The 17,769-nt window shown below is 43.8% G+C and overlaps 1 protein-coding gene across 1 annotated transcript in view; it reads right to left on the reverse strand.

Annotated features, from left to right (window-relative positions):
* The window catches only part of TF (transferrin), a 38,962-nt gene that overhangs the window by 10,632 nt on the left and 10,561 nt on the right, over window positions 1-17,769 (reverse strand). The window contains exons 5-14 of the mRNA XM_065943392.1: window positions 16,945-17,092; window positions 16,102-16,157; window positions 15,436-15,614; window positions 14,574-14,751; window positions 13,053-13,204; window positions 10,668-10,758; window positions 10,012-10,050; window positions 8,506-8,661; window positions 3,534-3,678; window positions 1,475-1,539 (exon numbers count right to left, since the gene is read on the reverse strand). Coding sequence (XP_065799464.1) covers window positions 1,475-1,539; window positions 3,534-3,678; window positions 8,506-8,661; window positions 10,012-10,050; window positions 10,668-10,758; window positions 13,053-13,204; window positions 14,574-14,751; window positions 15,436-15,614; window positions 16,102-16,157; window positions 16,945-17,092 — 1,209 coding nt within the window. The remainder of the gene's footprint in view (window positions 1-1,474; window positions 1,540-3,533; window positions 3,679-8,505; window positions 8,662-10,011; window positions 10,051-10,667; window positions 10,759-13,052; window positions 13,205-14,573; window positions 14,752-15,435; window positions 15,615-16,101; window positions 16,158-16,944; window positions 17,093-17,769) is intronic.

Here is a 17,769-nt window from a genome sequence, read left to right on the forward strand (position 1 = left end):
CCTGTGACCATATTTTATTACAGAATGTGATGGATTCAATAATAATAGCAATGTGGGCAGAGGATTCTGTTGTAGGATGGAGGGGTACCATTGGGGAAGGCTTCTTAGAGGAGTTGGTCCTGCACTAGAGGAAAAATTTGAGGTTGGGTAAACGGGGGAGGACTTCCCAGGTGGGCTAGTGATAAAAAATCAACCTGCCAATGCAGGAGTTATAAGAGACACAGGTTCAATTCCTGGGTCAAGAAGATTCCCCAGAGGAGGGCATGGCAACCCACTCCAGAATTCTTTCCCAGAGAATCCCATGGACAGAGGAGCCTGACGGGCTACAGTCCAAAGGGTCGCAAAAAGCTGGACACAACTGAGCGACTACACACACACACACACACACACACACACACACACAGGGTTATGAGGGAGGGAGGGAAGTAATACTGCCTGGACTCTAGGGGGTGGTGTCAGCTGTTAGTGATAGAGCATGGGCAGCTGGAATGCTCATTCTTACCACATTTAAAAACAGCTGTCTTGTTTTTATTGTCATGGCCATCTAATATCCACCCACTAGTTTTAGTACCCATGATTGATGGTCCTTGCTTGGATCGATAATTGCTATATTGGTTGCCAAATGATAGTTGTTTACCTTCATGAGTTTTTCTACATCTGTAATTAGCATTCTACAATAAAGAAGATGTTTCCCTCATACTCATTTGTTTAATCAGGATGGACTGATGTGTTCTTATTTTATTCAATGGGTTATTCAATCTTACTACTGTTATTATTTCTTGTAATGCTCCAAATGTCAGATCTGGCCAGTGGAGGGCTTTCACAATAGTTCCATTGTGCTCTGACACATTCCATCTCTCTGAGCAGTTCACTATAATACTCTTCGGTTCACCTTACACTTTTCCTGCCCCAGCCCCAGAATCAGCTGTTTTTTCAAGGGGCCCTGGTTCTTCCTCTTGGAGAATGGTGATAGAAGCCAAAGTCCTGGTGCTCATTCCTACAGGGGTGCCACTGTCTGTATGTTTTCCCCAGTGGATTTATAATATGGTTAAATATATATTGGACCTAGAAATATGAGAAATAGTTATAAAGGGCCTGTGGGAGATAAGTTCACTAACTTTGAATAGGGACTGTGGATGGGATGAGTATTAAACCACATTAGTATAAATTTCCTGATCTTGCTGATTATAATGTAAGTATGTAAAAGTCCTTGTTCTTAGGAGTATTTAGGGGAAAGAAGGCACAGTGCCTACACCTGTGGAAAGGCTTCTAGGAGAGATTTCACAGCCGCTGGGAAGATCACGGTCCTCACCATTCTGCCTACCCAAGTGGATGCGTCTCTCACCAGTGAACAAACAGGTTGAGAATCACAGCTCTGGACCCTGACAAGAGCCCCTAACATTTCCACAAAGACATCCTGAATACAAGGGAACCGGCAACCCTGATTAATGGGGACAAAGAGCTGTGCACATACCGTCAGTATTCTCTAAGACAGTCTGGTGCTTCACAAAGGCCACATCTCCCTTCTCCACCAGACACCTGTGAGGTCCCAGACAGGGAGAGAGAAGAAAAGAGGTCAGAGTTACACCTGTCATTCAGAAGGGCCCTCTTATAATCTGAAATTGTTTTTTTAAATTTTTAATTAGATAATTGCTTTATAACATTGCGCTAGTTTCTGCTGTACAACGATGTGAGTCAGCTATACGTATGTGTATATCTCCTCCCTCTTGAGCCTCTTTCCCACCCCCCATCTCACTCCTCTAGGTCATCAGCAAGCACCAAGCGGAGCTCCTGTGTGGTACAGCAACTTCCCACTAGTTATCTATTTTCATATATGGCAGTATATATATATATATACCAATAATATTATCCCAGTTCGTCTCACCCTCTCCTCACCCCCCTGTGTCCACAAGTCTGTTGTCTATGTCTGCATCTCTATTCTTATCCTGCAAATAAGTTCATCAGTACCATTTTTCTGGATTCCATATATATGTGTTAATATACAATATACAATTTTTACAATATTGTTAAAAAATAACATGTTTTTCTCATTCTGACTTACTTCACTCTGTATAACAGACTCTATGTTCATCCACATCACTACAGATGACCCAATTCATTCCTTTTTATGCCTGAGTATTATGCCACCTTAGAGATCCAGGGCTGGCCATCTGATATCAGCAACAGTGACTCTCATTTGTTCACTAATCTTATATATTACTAATGTAAGTAATAAAAAGAAAACAAAACCTCTGATATGCTTTGTAGTTATACAATTGCAGTTTTATATATTAAATTCTAAACTCTGGCACATTTTATCCAACAGGTCTACATCCTTTTCCAAGCATCAATACAGATGTTAGAGGAACGGCTTTCCACCAAGGTGATTCCTTATGCACGGTCTACTTGTAAAATTGGAAACTTGTGGACTGTGAATTGTTCTAATTTTAACTCACAAGGTGGTTCTAATTAGACAATTGAGATAATCTTTGTTTTTCCTTTGCTAGAGAGCAATTTCGGAGAAGGCAATGGCACCCCATTCCAGTACTCTTGCCTGGAAAATCCCATGGATGGAGGAGCCTAGTAGGCTGAGTCCATGGGGTGGTGAAGAGTTGGACACAACTGAGCGACTTCACTTTCACTTTTCACTTTCATGCATTGGAGAAGGAAATGGCAACCCACTCCAGTGTTCTTGGCTGGAGAATCCCAGGGACGGGGGAGCCTGGTGGGCTGCCATCTATGGGGTCGCACAGAGTCGGACACGAGTGAAGCGACTTAGCAGCAGCAGCAGCAGCAGTGAGCAGTTTAGTTATGAATACCACCATCATTGTGAAGTTGATGGATTCATGAACTACCAGGGTAGCAAAGGCCCAAGTCAGACAGGATAGTTAAAAACTAATAAGGTCGTAAAGTGCACAGGTATCTCTTTAAAAATAATTAAAATTCCATGAAACAGAGATGTAACCAAAGATGTAGAAATGATGGACTTTACTTTTGTATATTTCCGTGGTCATAGGTCCCCCCAGAGGTGACTGGAAGAGTGTGAGCTAGATGCTTGACTCCTGTGTTTATTCAATTATAGTAGGGTTTGCTCACCTGGCACTAGTGACATGAGCGGCCAGATAATTCTTTGTTGTAGGGGTGCTGCCCTGCGCATGTAGGATGTTTATCAGCCTCTCCCAATTAGATGCCAATTGCATCCTCTCAACCCTACTTATAATCAAAAACATCTCCAGACACCGCCAAATGTCCCCTGAGGGGTAAATCCCTCCCTTGCTCCCCCCGCCACTGAGAACTCCTGACCTGCACGATACCACCAGTCTTTGCTGTCTATGACAGCCAGTTCCGGAGATGGTGTCCTGGAAGGACCTGGATGCCTCTTCACACAGGTTTCTACCTACGTTTGTAAACATGCCACCCTAACATGCAGGACTGATGGGCTAGGAATGTAAGAACCTCACCTGAGCTCCTAAAAGGAACTCTTGTCAGGGTTGGGATTATTATTATTTTTGAATGAGGATTATAAGACTCACCTGAAAGCCCCTGTATAGCCATAGTATCTTTCATTGCTGTTGGGAAGGCACTCCTTTCCTGAACCCTTCTCTGAGCCAATGCACAGAGCACAGAGACTGGAATTTCGCGGAGATCCAGGTGCACAACCTGCACTGAAAAATTCATCTGTGCAAAAGGACAAGAGAAAGTCAGCTCTTCCTGAGTCAGTATGAGTGGACTTTATCTAACACATCACAGGTGTGTCTGGCCCAGGTAGATAAGTAGGTAGAACATGCTTATTATGTGACCTGCCATCAGCACAAGACTTGCCAGGCTGTAGGCTCTGAAAGAAAACTTCACTGAGGCTGGAAATGGTGAGAGACCATTACAATTCAGGTGGAGGGGCCTCCATCAGCCTCCCAATAGTGTCATTACTCACCTAAACAGAGATGAGATGGAAATTACGTGAAAGGTGACTGAAGCAGGTGTAAAATTGCAAGTCTCACTCCCTGAGTTGTGTCATTTGTTTTCAGGTGTTTCTTTTCTCTGATATTTTTTAGAAGAGTTTCTAACAGAACTTAGAACTCCAACTCAAGAAAATTCTGGGGAAATCTCACTCATAGCTCAGCTGCTCTCCCATGGCTATATAACTGCCAGGAGGCTCAGGAGAGCAGCTGTGGTGCCCTTGCTGGTGGGGAACAGAACTCCTGAAAGTCTCCCCAACCACCTTCCTGGCAAACTGATATCACAGAGCATGTTAGTGCAAAGATGTGATTGCATCTCTGAATCTGAACTTCCTCTCCAATACATACAGGACTTGCCTGGTTCTGTCTTTAGAGGCCTCTCCGTTTAAAGTTGCTACACATATTTGGAGGTGGCAGGGGGAAAGTACTCAGGAAGTTAAAGTTAATAAGAACCACAAGGAAACATATCCATGGTGAACTTACTCACAGATTTTAGGAGGTAGAACTAAGGCCACACCTGAAGATATTCAGAGGACACAGAGAACCAACTGATTTCCACGCCTTCAAAGGGGCCTAAGAGCTGAAACTGCCAAGACCTTAAAGAGACCTGAGAATCCCTAACACCGTATTGCCTAGAAAGCTCTGTGGCAGGGCTCATAGCCATCCACCAAATGGCCATTTCCTCTTGTTTCTCTGTAACAAAGATCAAGTTGGTTTTTTCTTTTAATATTTTTCTCCATTAATTTTATATTGAGATATAATTGACATGTGTGTGTGTTAGTCACTCAGTCGCGTCCAACTCTTTGCGACCCCATGGAATGCAGTGTGCCAAGCACATTATATTAATTTCAGGTGTACAACATGATTCACTATTGTGACTATATGTGAAATGATCACTACAATAGATCTAATTAATATCTATTACCATACAGGGTTACATTTCTTTTCCTTTTAGCTAGGACTTTCAGAACTATGTTGAGTAAAAGTGGTAAGAGTAGACATCCTTGTCTTGGGGAATGCTTTTAGCTTTTCATTGTTGAGTATGATTTTAGCTGTACCTTTATCATAGATGGTCTTTATTATGTTGAGGTACGTTCCCTTCATGCCCACTTTCTGGAGAGTCTTTACCTTAAATAGATGATTGCTGTTGTTCATTGTTTGGTCACTCATTTGTGTCCAAATTTTTGCAGCCCCATGGACTACAGCACGCCAGGCTTCCCTGTCCTTCATCATCTCCTGGAGCTTACTCAAACTCGTGTCCATTGAGTCAGTGATGCCATCCAACCATCCCATCTTCTGTCGTCTCCTTTTCTTTCTGCCTTCAGTCTTTCCCAGCATCAGGGTCTTTTTTAATGAATTGACTCCTCACATCAGGTGCCCAAAGATTCAGCTTCAGCTTCAGCATCAGTACTTCTAAGGACTATTCAGGACTGATTTCCTTTAGGATTGACTGTTTTGATTCTCCTTGCAGTCCAATGGACTCTCAAGAGTGTTTTCCAACACTACAGCTCAAAAGCATCAATTCTTCAGTGTTCAACCTTCTTTATGGTTCAGTTCTCATATCCATACATGACTACTGGAAAAACCATATCTTTGACTATATGAACCCTTATTGGCAAAGTAATGTCTCTGCTTTTTAATACACTGTCTAGGTTAGTTATAACTTTTCTTCCAAGGAGCAAGCATCTTTTGATTTTGTGGCTGCAGTCACCATCTGCGGTGATTTTGCTACTGCTGCTAAGTCACTTCAGTTGTGTCCAATTCTGTGCGACCCCATAGACGGCAGCCCACCAAGCTCCCCCATCCCTGGGATGCTCCAGGCAAGAACACTGGAGTGGGTTGCCATTTCCTTCTCCAATGTGTGAAAGTGAAAAGTGAAAGTGAAGTTGCTCAGTCGTGTCTGACTCTTAGTGACCCCATGGACTGCAGCCTATCAGGTTCCTCCATCCATGGGATTTTCCAGGCAAGAGTACTGGAATGGGGTGCCATTGCCTTCTCCATGCAGTGATTTTACATCACCCCCAAAATAGCCTTTCACTGTTTCCATTCCCCATTAATTTGCAGTGAAGTGATGGGACTGGATGCCATGATCTTTATTTTTTTAATGTTGAGCTTTAAACTAGCTTTTTCACTCTCCCCTTTCACCTTCATCAAGAAGCTCTTTAGCTCCTCTTCACTTTCTGGCATTAGGGTGGGGTCATCTGCTTATCTGAGGTTAGTGATATTTCTCCTGGTAATCTGGATTCCAGCTTGTGCTTCATCCAGCTGGGCATTTCCCATGATGTACTTTGCATATAAGTTAAATAAGCAAGGTGACTATATACAGCCTTGACATACTCCTTTCCCAGTTTGGAACCAGTCCATCGTTTTATGTCCAGTTCTAACTGTTGCTTCTTGACTTGCATACAGGTTTTCCAGGAGGCAGATCAGGTAGTCTGGTATTCCTATCTCTTTAAGAATTTTCAACAGTTTGTCATGATCCACCCAGTTAAAGGCCTTAGCATAGTCAATAAAACAGAAGTACATGTTTTTCTGAAATTCTCTTGTTTTTTCTGTGGTACAACAGATGTTGGCCATTTGATCTCTGACTTCTCTGCCTTTTCTAAATCCATCATGAGCATCTGGAAGTTCTTGATTCATGTACTATTGAAGCCTCACTTGGAGAATTTTGAGCATTACCTTGTTAGCATGTGAAATGAGTGCAATTGTGCAGTCATTTAAACATGCTTTGCATTGCCTTTCCTTGGGATTGGAATGAAACCTGACCTTTTCCTGTCCTGTGGCCACTGCTGAGCTTTCCAAATTTGCTGGCGTATTGAGTGCAGCACTTTAACAGCATCACCTTTTAGGATTTGAAATAGTTCAGACGGAATTCCTTTACCTCCACTGACTTTGTTCATAGTGATGCTTCCTAGGGCCCACTTGACTTCATACTCCACGATGTTTGGCTCTAGGTGATTGATTACACCATCATGGTTATTTGGGTCATGAAGATCTTTTTTATATAGTTCTTCTGTGTATTCTTGCCACCTCTTCCTAATATCTTCTGCTTCTGTTAGGTCCATACCATTTCTGTCCTTTATTGTGCCCATCTTTTCATGAAATATTCCCTTAGTGTCTCTAATTTTCTTGAAGAGATTCGTAGTCTTTCCCATTCTATTGTTTTCCTCTATTTCTTTGCATTGTTCACTTAGGAAGGCTTTCTTATCTTTCCTTGCTGTTCTTTGGAATTCTGCGTTAAGTTGGGTATATCCTTTTCTCATTTGCCTTTTGCTTCTCTTCTTTTCTCAGTTATTTGTAAGGCCTCTTCAGACAACCATTTTGCCTTTTAGCATTTATTCATAGATGATGAATTTTATCAAAAGCTTTCTCTGCATCTATTGAGATGCTCATATGATTTTTATTATTCAATTTTTTAATATGGTATATCACATTAAAAATTTTTTTCTTGTGATGAGAACGTTAACAGCTACTCTCCTAGCAACTTTCAAATATGCAATATGGCATTAACTATAGTCACCAGGATATACGTTACATCCCTATGACTTATTTTACAACCAAAGTTCATACCTTTTGACTGCCTTCACTCAATTTGACCATCCCCAATCCCTGCCTCTGGCAACCACCAATCTGCTCTTTGTGTCTGTGAGCTCAGGTTGTTTTGTTTAGATTCCACGTATAAATGAGAGCAAATGGTATTTGTCTTTCTCTGCCTGTTTTATTTCACTTATTTCACATAGTATTCTCAAGGTCCATCCATGTTGTTGCAAATGGCAAGGTTTCTTTCTCTTTTATGGCTGAATGACATTCTACTCTATACATATAAACCACAGTTTCTTTGTTCATTCACACATGATGGACACAGGTTCTTCCCATGTTATGTGTTATTATGTAAATAATGCTGTAGTGAGCATGTGGGTGCATTTTTCTTTTTGAGATAGTATTTTTGTTTTTTTCTAGTAAATACCCAGAAGTGAAATTGTTGGATCATACAGTAATTCTATTTTTAATTTTTGAATAAAAATCTAAATAAAAGATAACATTTTCCAGCCCATTTTACAGATAATTGTGACTATGTACCTAAGTTGGGGGCAATGAAAAGTTAGCTGAAGTAATTGGGTTAGACCTCCTAATTGGCTCCTTTACCAAGGTGGTGTGTACGTCAAGTGCCCTTACTCCTTGTTCCTTAAGGTTGCCTGGATCATGGATGTAATGGCAACCATGGGTAACCTTGAATATTCACGCTGAGAATGGGGAAGTGGGAAGACAGAGAAGCCTGGGTTTCTAATGACAATACCAACATGGACTCCTGTCTCTGGTCTTTTTCATGAGAGAGAATAGTAAACATATGTTCACTCAAGCCATTATGTGCAACTGAGAAGAGCCATTCTGATCCACCTCCCAGTCCTGCCATTCCTTTTGTTTCCTTGAAGTTCACTAAATCAAATTGTATTATCATAGAACAAGGGCCTCTTGTACCATACTACTCTTGCCAGTGCACCTCTTTCCACCCAACCCTGACAACAGCACACCCCCAGAGCTCACTCACCAAATTTACAGTTATTAATCTTGTTGTAGAGCAAACCCATGGGGATATTCCAGCCAGCGGTTCTGTCTACTGCAGTGTGGCAGGACTTCTTGCCTTTCAGATTGTTCCAGTTGAGATCAGCATCTGATGATTTAACCACAGCTACAGCAAGATACCCTGCAAGAAAGACACCAAAAAAGGGAGTATTAACACCTCTGGACCCTCCAGAGTGTCTGTCTACAGTCAAACCTAGCCATCATCCTATGGAATAAAATTATCCCCAAACATTCTTTCTCTCTTTGAAAGGGTCTTCCTAATAACTGGCTGAAGGGAGATACCAGTCATTCCAGGAGGTGGAGATTAATCTGAACTTAAAAACAAAACAAAACAGTAAGAATACTTAATCATTGGAGCAATGGATGTTGATGGACAACACTTCCCCAAATGCATGAAGCTACTGACATAAACCAGCAACTCACCCTCCACTGTGGAATAGCAGAGGAATGGATACTGAAGGGTACATGTAACTCCAACATTCTAAACATTAACAATTTTATTAGAAAAGAGTAGTAAATGTGCAATAAACTGTAGGTTTATTATTCTGGTCAGATGTTTTATGATAAGGAGAATAAAGGTTTGCACCAAAATAAATATGCAAAGTGAAACTGTCATAATCAAGTTAGCTGCTATCATTGGCAGCAAATACATGCTGATCTTTAAAACTTGGAATAGAATATAAACTCATGATTTCAGTTCTCCAATTAATTCAGGAAATTGTTTCCAATAGAAAAGATACAAATATTTTTGCTCATGAACTAAGAATGGTTCTATTTTTGGCTAAAGAGCTTGCTTCCTAGTATGATGGGGAGAGGCTGGGATGCTGTAACTAGAAAAAGTGATGAGAACAGACTTGTACACTAATGGCTGGAAATGACCTGCAGGGACTTGAGCGTGGGACCCAGAGCCCAAAGCTTTGATACAATTTCCTGTCTTGGTCTTGCCACATCTTTCCAGATCCATCCCAAGCCAGAGTCCTGGGTGAGAGCCAGGTTAGCCTGTGTTTCTAGGCTTAGCCCTGGCTGGGAGGCTGGGCAATTTCATGTCTCTAGACACCTTCCTTTGTGAGCCTCTCCCCTCAGGCCTGCCAGGCACATCAGCAAGGTTTCTGGGCTCATGCTAACTCTTGTTTATAACTTTGCAGGCTGCACACAATGCAAAGCAGTGGTGGGAGGGTCTGTATTTGCTTGTTGGATGTCAGAGTCTAGACAACTTGTAATCTCTCTAAGCTGTTGTTCCTCTATGCATCATTAGAAGACGACAAGACACATCTTATAGGATTAAATGAGAATTCCCATGTGTGTGTCGTGGCAAGTGTAATTATCTTGTCAATTATTCTCCTCCCATGGTTCTTTTGATTCTGAAAATTGGTCTCTTATCTACTTTTGATTTGAATTTAAGCTTGCCTATGCTTTCCCAAAAGCAATGGGAATTTATCTTAAACTCATGAGGTTACCGATACCAACTCACCTTTTTCTGGTGTGTCCTTACAATTTCCACTCCCAGCGTCTGCAGGGGAAAAAACAAAGTCATTAGACACTCAAGTATAGATTGAGAATTTTCTTCCCCGTATGCAGCTCAGAATTATAAGAGCCAGGAAAACTATCTACGTATTACCAATTCCCAAAAGGTCCAGGCTGTCTGGATTATGCAAGCTCACTTTAGCTCCCTGGCCTCTGGAATTTAGCCCAAAATTTTATATTTCAAGTTTCCCGCTCTATCTATCCTGTGACCATAGTGTAACTCTGCTAACTGTACCTGAATCCCTGCACCAGGGCAACAGGAGAAGTGCGGACTTTGGAAGCAAGAAGACCTGCCAGGAATTCCAGCTGAGAATCTAGCTGTCCTCTGCAGAGGGGTCATTTTTAGCTAGAACTTCCCAGTGCAATGTCTCCAACTCCCTTGTTGGAGTACAGTAAAAGGTACAGTAGAAGATTCTTATTTTTCAAGATAACAAAAGGGACTAGAGATGAGGGAGCCCAGAGCCTAGCAAGTAGGAGGTGCTCAGTAAGCAAGAGCTTTATGCTCCCTGTGGCTGAATCAAGCTGTGATTTTGTTTCCTGTCTCAAGTTGTTTTCTTTAACAACCTGTCTCAGAGGCAATGAACCACTGCCCCTCCCACTTACCGTAGTTCTCTGCCAGGACAGGCACCAGGCCACATTTGCCTGCTATGTAGAGGTAGCCTCCATCCAAGCTCATGGCATCAGCTTCTCCTTTCTGCAAAGACATAACACATCACAGCAGGTAAAAGAGATCCTCTCCAGTCCCACACGCCCATCTGGTTGTTTCCTTGAAGCAACCTTGCCAGCACAGGTCGTGAAGAGACAGAAGGTGCTGGTAATGGACCCCCAAAGGATCAGTCAAGCAGACCTGACATAGAAAATAAAAAGTACTCCCATTTTCACCCAAACCATGATGAACTGATGATCAGCTCTGGGTGATCTGCTTTGTTTCTTCAGGAGCAAAGACCCACATTCAGTCCCCTTGACCTCTCATAGGACACGCTGTTCCAGATACACTCACAACAGCTTTCTGACACCAAGAATTCTCTATTTGTAAGACAAATAAATGGAGTCAGGGACATAGGGCTGTGTCTGTGGGATGGAGTGCCTCGCTTTGAATCTTGACCTCATTAGCTGAGTGCTATTTCAGTGCTTGGTCAATAAAAGATCTTTAATGAATGAGTAAAATAAGCTCAAATGAGTCAAATAAACTGAACTGTGGTGTTGGAGAAGACTCTTGAGAGTCCCTTGGACTGCAAAGAGATCCAACCAGTCCCTCCTAAAGGAAATCAGTCCTGAATATTCATTGGAAGAACTGAGGCTGAAGCTGAAACTCCAATCCTTTGGCCATCTGATGTGAAGAACTGACTCATTTGAAAAGATCCTGATGCTGGGAAAGATTGAAGGCAGGAAGAGAAGAGGACAACAGAGGATGAGATGGTTGGACTTGATGGACATGAGTCTGAGCAAGCCCCAGGGTTGGTGATAGACAAGGAATTCTGCCTGGCATGCTGCAGTCCATGGGGTCTCAAAGAATTGAACACAACTGAGCAACTGAACTGAACTGAACTGAATAGAGCTAATAAGCCCCAAATTTCAGAGATGCTTAATTCAATAAGACTGCCAAGCTTCCCATTAGGCCTAGAAATATACTTTTGAGGAATATACCCTAAAGGAACAATCAGATGGGTGGGAAACTATTTGGGCAAAGTGTGTAAGTAGGCAAAAACATGCATGTATGATTCATAATAGCAATGAGACAGGACCAGACTTAATAGTAAGGAAATGGCTCAATAAATTGCAACACACCCACACTCTGGAATGACTATCAACATTAGAACATCATGTTTTCATGTAAATAACCTAAATGTCCATCAATAGATGAATGGATGAAGAAGATGTGGCATGTATATACAATGGAATACTACTCAGCTATAAAAAGAATGAAATAATGCCATTTGCAGCAACATAGATGGACCTAGACATTATCATACTAAGTGAAGTCATTCAGAGAAAGACAAATACCATATAATATCACTTATATGTGGAATCTAAAATATGACACAAATGAATTTATCTACAAAACAGAAGCAGACTCACAGAAATAGAGGACAGACTTGCGGTTGCCAAGGTAGAGGGAGATGGAGGAAGGATGGATTGTGAGTTTGGAATTAGCAGATGCAAACTATTATATTAATACATGGACTAGATAAACAGTAAGTCCCATTGTATAGCACAGAGAACTGTATTCAGTATCCTATAATAAACCATAATGCAAAAGAAAAGGAAGATCTGAGTTAAAAAAAGAGAAAAAAAGAAATGAAAGAGATAGTTCCTCATAAACTTGGTCCCCAGACAAGCCACTGTAAACAGAATAGTGTATATTCTTTCAAAAATAAACTAAAATACATTTTTAAAAATCATGTTTTCAAAGAATGAAATTTTTCTTTGTGAACACGGGAGCAAGTCATTCTCTGAAAACAAGAAAAAAACTCCCTAGATAACTTTAGGTGAGAAAAGAGTAATAAATTGCATGCATGATATGAGCCCAGTTAACAGGATTTTCTCTGCTTTATAAGGTTGCGGTTACTTTTTATGTATTTTCTTATTTATCGCCTTCAGTTTTTCAACACTTCTAAAAGCAAATGTGGAATGCCCTTGTGAGCAACAAAGCTAAGCTTCACGTGTTTGCTCAGCAACATGACCTTGTCACACTTGCCATGGCACACCGTGGGTCTCAGCACACTCACACCGGGGTCCGGCCTCCCTAAGCAGACACAGCTCAGACTGCCCTCCAGCGAGCGCTGACACTAGGAGGAAATAAGCCCTCCGGAGCCCTTCAGATTCACAAGCTCAAAGGTCCTGAGGACCCTGCGGGGTCCTCACACTGAGGGTGAGGTTCCCGGGAACCCTGCTTTTCGTATAATTCCCAGGAACACCCATTCAGCCTCGGGGACAGGTAGGCAGCAGTGGCAGGCACGCGGCCCTGTGGAGGCAGGAGGGACATACCATGATCTTGGCGATGCACTCTTCAGTGTTTTCTGCTGTTTCACACTCTATTGCCCCGACACTGAACCCACTCCACCGATCACACTTTGTCCTCTCATGGTGACCAATTGCACACCACTTCACCTTGCACTCATCCTTTGAGGTGTCCGGGGCTAGGACATAAGCAAGAAAACCAGTGATGAGAAGAGGCCCAGATGTGGCTTGCTGGTTTTGCTGCTGTCTTCAGGAAGACGCTGGGAGTTTTTAGCAATACACAGACAGATTCCATTCAAGGAATTAATCTCTTAGAAATTAAAGGCAATAACAGTCTCTTGGCTGGCTTCTTATCATTTAGATTTAACTTAAAATGACTTCTTCTGAGAAGTCCACTCTCCTCCCAACTCCAAGGCATTCTATCACTTCAGGCTGGGGTTATTTCCCCCTCATTTAGAAATAGCACTTAACCATCCGAGCAGATGTTGTATATTTATTCATTGTTTACCGTCTGTTCCCTGCAGGAGAACATAAGCTTGGCCAGGGTGAGGCCTGTCTTGTTCTCCATGCACCCTTAATGCCAGGCTCATGGTCAGTGCAATAAATGTTTACTGAATAAACAAACATCTACCCAACTTTCAGACTGGCTCAAGAGGCATTTCCTCAGGGAAGCTTTACCTCAATTCTTGGACTTGTTTACCTTTGTTTTTGCACTCTTGTAGAGCTGTGATATTTTGTTGAGGGTTTTTGTTTTCTTTCTGTTGAGGAAACCTCTCATTTCAATTGATCATTCAGTGGAGTGACTATTCCTTCAATATTTGTCTTCCCCACTGGTCTGAAAGTTCTGTGACAACAGAATCTAATACATTTTTGCTTCACCATTATATGCCCAGCATGTTACATAATTTATAGCTATTAATAGTAGATGGTCAATACATGTCTGTTGAATAAATGAGTGCTCAAACACATCTTTAATGACCCAAGGAAATAATTCAGGAGAAGGACTGACCTGTCTAAAGCTCCAGCTTCACCATGGTACATGGTGACTATAGCGCTGGCTGCAGATGTGCTTATTTGTAGCAGTTTCATTCTATTTGACTTACTTTGTACCAGGCTAATTGGCTTCATGAAGTGGGTAGCGGAGCCCTGGCTTATACAAGGGAAGCAATACTGGCATCAATACAAATCTTCTTCTTTTTGGGTGGGGGGGCTTGCCTTGTGGCTTGTGGGATCTTAGTTCCCTGAACAGGGATCGAACTTGGGCTCTTTATAGTAAAAACACAGAATCTTAACTACTTGACCTCCAGAGAGTTTCCGATAAAAATCATTTTAAGTGTGAATTTCCTTTAATGTCCTTTGGTGATGTCCAGGTCCATCTCATGATGGCCAAAGTCATTTAGCATCCATCTAACACTGGGTTGGATGGGCAGGGCAAATGAAGGATTGTTGGGACAGGTGTTTAGTGCCTGGAAAGACTCTAATCTCTAGTCCCCACCCTCACCAGGTTTCCAGACTCCTAGAGTCACATGGTCCTTTCCAGATACTTACGTTTACTTTCTCTTAGATTCTGAAGAGCAGTGACATATTCATATCCCAAGTACAGCTCGAAATCCATCTTAGAAGGAATCTTTAAAAACCCATCAGCGGAGTCCTTAAATAGCAGGTCCTTCCCATGAGGGGATTGGAAGAGCTGGAAATTGTCCGGTTTATCTTTGCCAAAATGTTCCTGTTTGTAGTAAAACACAGATCTGAATGGCTACAGCAACAAGGGGTGCTGCAAAATGGGCCAAAGATTAAAACTGTGAAATGTTCAAGATATGAGGAGAGAGGGCAGTCAGACCTGCTGTTTCCCACCCGGCACCGTCTCCATTCACAGCCCTTTTGGGCCATGTAGCAAATATCTGATACTCTGAACTTTTTTCTATGCCTGTCTCTCTGGCTGGATGATAGCTCACTGGGTGTAAGAAACAACTTCAGAGGCTGTGTGGTTGCCTTTATGGACAGATGGGAGGGCTGGACAAGAGAAACTGGCTCGGTTCTGATATTCTACTGCTCTGAGAAAGGAAGGCTGGCTGTATGTGCAACTCCCTTTCTGTCAGGCTGAGGGACTTGGAAGAGAGACCATTTCCTTTCCAATGGAAGAGAAACAAAAGAGAGCAAGAAGGAGCAGCTTCATATCACTGACCCAGAATGTAAGGGTCTGGCAGATGACAATGCAGGACTAGGCTATGTGCAACTCCAAGCAGGTTTTACTGGGTGGGTGTCTGCATGCAAGTGGATGGTGTGTGGCATGGTCCCTGCTATGTCCTGAACACAGAATGACTTCCACAGTGGCTGAGAGGGAGTGAAGGAAATGCCCCAAATCCAAGCAGGGACTGCTAAGCAGGAGAGAGGACAGGGGATCTGATACCTGGGCGTGATTGAGAACTTCCCAGATCACATCCTCCTTGCCACCCACGGTTCGAGCCACAACCGCATGGGAAGGGACCTTTGCCAAGTAGCATTCATGGTAATCATCTACAGACTTCCGGGTGTTGTCCCCGCAGAGCAGCTCATAGTTTTTCCTGTCGTCTGGGTTAGGCAGGTTGTCTGGGGAGGGAAGCCCACATAAGTCGATGGCAGGTGCCCCCTCCTCTCCCTTGTAACCTCACTGAATCAAGAACTATGTGAGCTGAGAAGCCAAGAGCAAACAGTGAAGGCCAGAAGGAAACTGACTTGCTCAAGATCCCCTAGGCGGTTACAGGTCGAGAAACTTCTGATGCCCAGTGCAGGGGTGACTGCCCACATCCCTCAAGAAATTTCATCTCAGCAGGCCAACTACAGGACAAGGTCAGCCAGACCTGCTCTTGATCCTTTGCTGTTGCAACAGTGGCCTGGTATTCAGTAAGTTGGATGATAGGATGAGGCCCAGGAGTCCAGATGGGGACCCTATGGGCACACACCTCCTCACAGGTGAACCTCCCAGCAGTGAGAAAGGAGGAACACACTGTGCTCACATCTGACACCTGAGCATGAAGACAAAGAAAAGGAAGGCCCTCTGCTTGAAGGGTCTATAGATTCTTCTCCTATCACCTACCCAATACCGTTGAGTGCTTGACAAAGGCCACGTCCCCACCGCCCTCAGTCAGACACCTGTGGAGAGGAGACACATTAAAGAGGTTCTTCTTGCAGGGCAGGCCCTTCTCCTCAGGCTCCAGTGTCTGACCACACCGTCCAGCCTTCGGACAAGGGTAGGGCCTGGGGGAAGCCTCTGTGCAGACCCACAGCTGAGGAAGCACCATGGGAGGCTGATCCCCAGGGCACCATGGAGATGTGGGGTGAGCTCACAGGAGCTGGAGGGCTATCACCATGTGCCCCAAAGCATCAAAAAGGTACTGAAGATATTTCAATAGTGAAAAGTGCTTTCAAACTTCTGGTGAAGGATAAAGGCATAGTGTATCTTGAGGGAGGAAAGGTGCCCTTTGCTTGCTCTAAAACTTTAGGATATAACCAAGCGAGAAGAGGGAGCAAGAAATCAGCCACATGAGCTGCCTGTTCAGGGACAGAGAAAGGAGGCAGGAGAGAGGCCAGTGTACTGAGCAGGTGACACTGTTGCCATGGAGAGCAGAGGGCTGTCACCACGGAGCACCCTGGGCACCAGGGCAGTGCCTGTCACTTCTGGCTCTGCCTAGTCCAGTGAGAAAACCCTGGGGAGACAGAAGGGTCCCAGGAGCGGGCTTCCTTGTCAATGTCACATGAAGAGAGTGTGCCCTGGCCTGGCCTGGAGAGTCCCAGCTGTGTCACTGAGTTCCTGGGAGGGGATTAGGTACCCTGGATGCCCCTTTGCAGGCTGGGCTCTGCTACGGGTCAGGGAAGCCCCCCAACCGGAAGACACTGGACACTTAGGAGCCAGGATGGAGAAGCAGCCAGTCTCACTCACTTAAAGGCCCCTGAGTAGCCGAAGTATGGTTCGTGGTTGGAGCAGGCACACTTGTCTGTCCCTTTCCCCGCACACAGTTGACACAGTTTGGGAAATGATGACTGATCCGCACAGGGGACACAGCTGCCTGAGAAGAAGTTGGCCGCAGCTGCTCAACACAGAGACACAGAAACACAGGGCATGAGCCAGCCTGGCCAGAGGCAACTACAGCTCCCAGTCCAGGCTCACAAGAGAGATCCAAGCAAAACCAGCATCCCCACAGTTACAGTTTGCCTTTATGAATGTGTGTTTGCACTCAGTTGTGTCCAACTCTTTACAATCCCATGAACGGTAACCCACCAGGCTCCTCTCTTCATGGGACTTCCCAGGCAAGAGTAGTGGAATGGGTTGCCATTTCCTCTTCCAGGGGATCTTCCCAACCCAGGGATTCAACCCATGTCTCTTGAGTCTCCTACATTAGCAGGCAGCTTCTTTACCACTAGGACCACCTGAGAAGCCTCTCTTCAAGACTAAAGGTTTTCAAAAAGGGGTATATTTAACCCCTTCCCTCCTACCTCCTCCCCAAAAACCAGACTGGCATAGGCCTATGTGTCCCTTTGGACTTGGCCTCCAAGACCAGATGGAGGACCCACCCGGAGAGGTGTAGGCCAAGTTCATAGCCAGCAGATGGCCTTTAGGAAAGCTCCAGCAGAATGGGGAAATCATCAGCCACAGACATGAAAGCACCCCAGGGAAGTGGACAAAGGGCCCAGGAGCCTTGGCCCTGAATGAAGCCCTCCATTCCCTTCCCCCAGTTCCTCAGGACAGCCTCTGGTGGGGTGTCAG

This window comes from Muntiacus reevesi, chromosome 8 (assembly GCF_963930625.1).
Source record: "Muntiacus reevesi chromosome 8, mMunRee1.1, whole genome shotgun sequence".
NCBI lineage: Eukaryota > Metazoa > Chordata > Mammalia > Artiodactyla > Cervidae > Muntiacus > Muntiacus reevesi.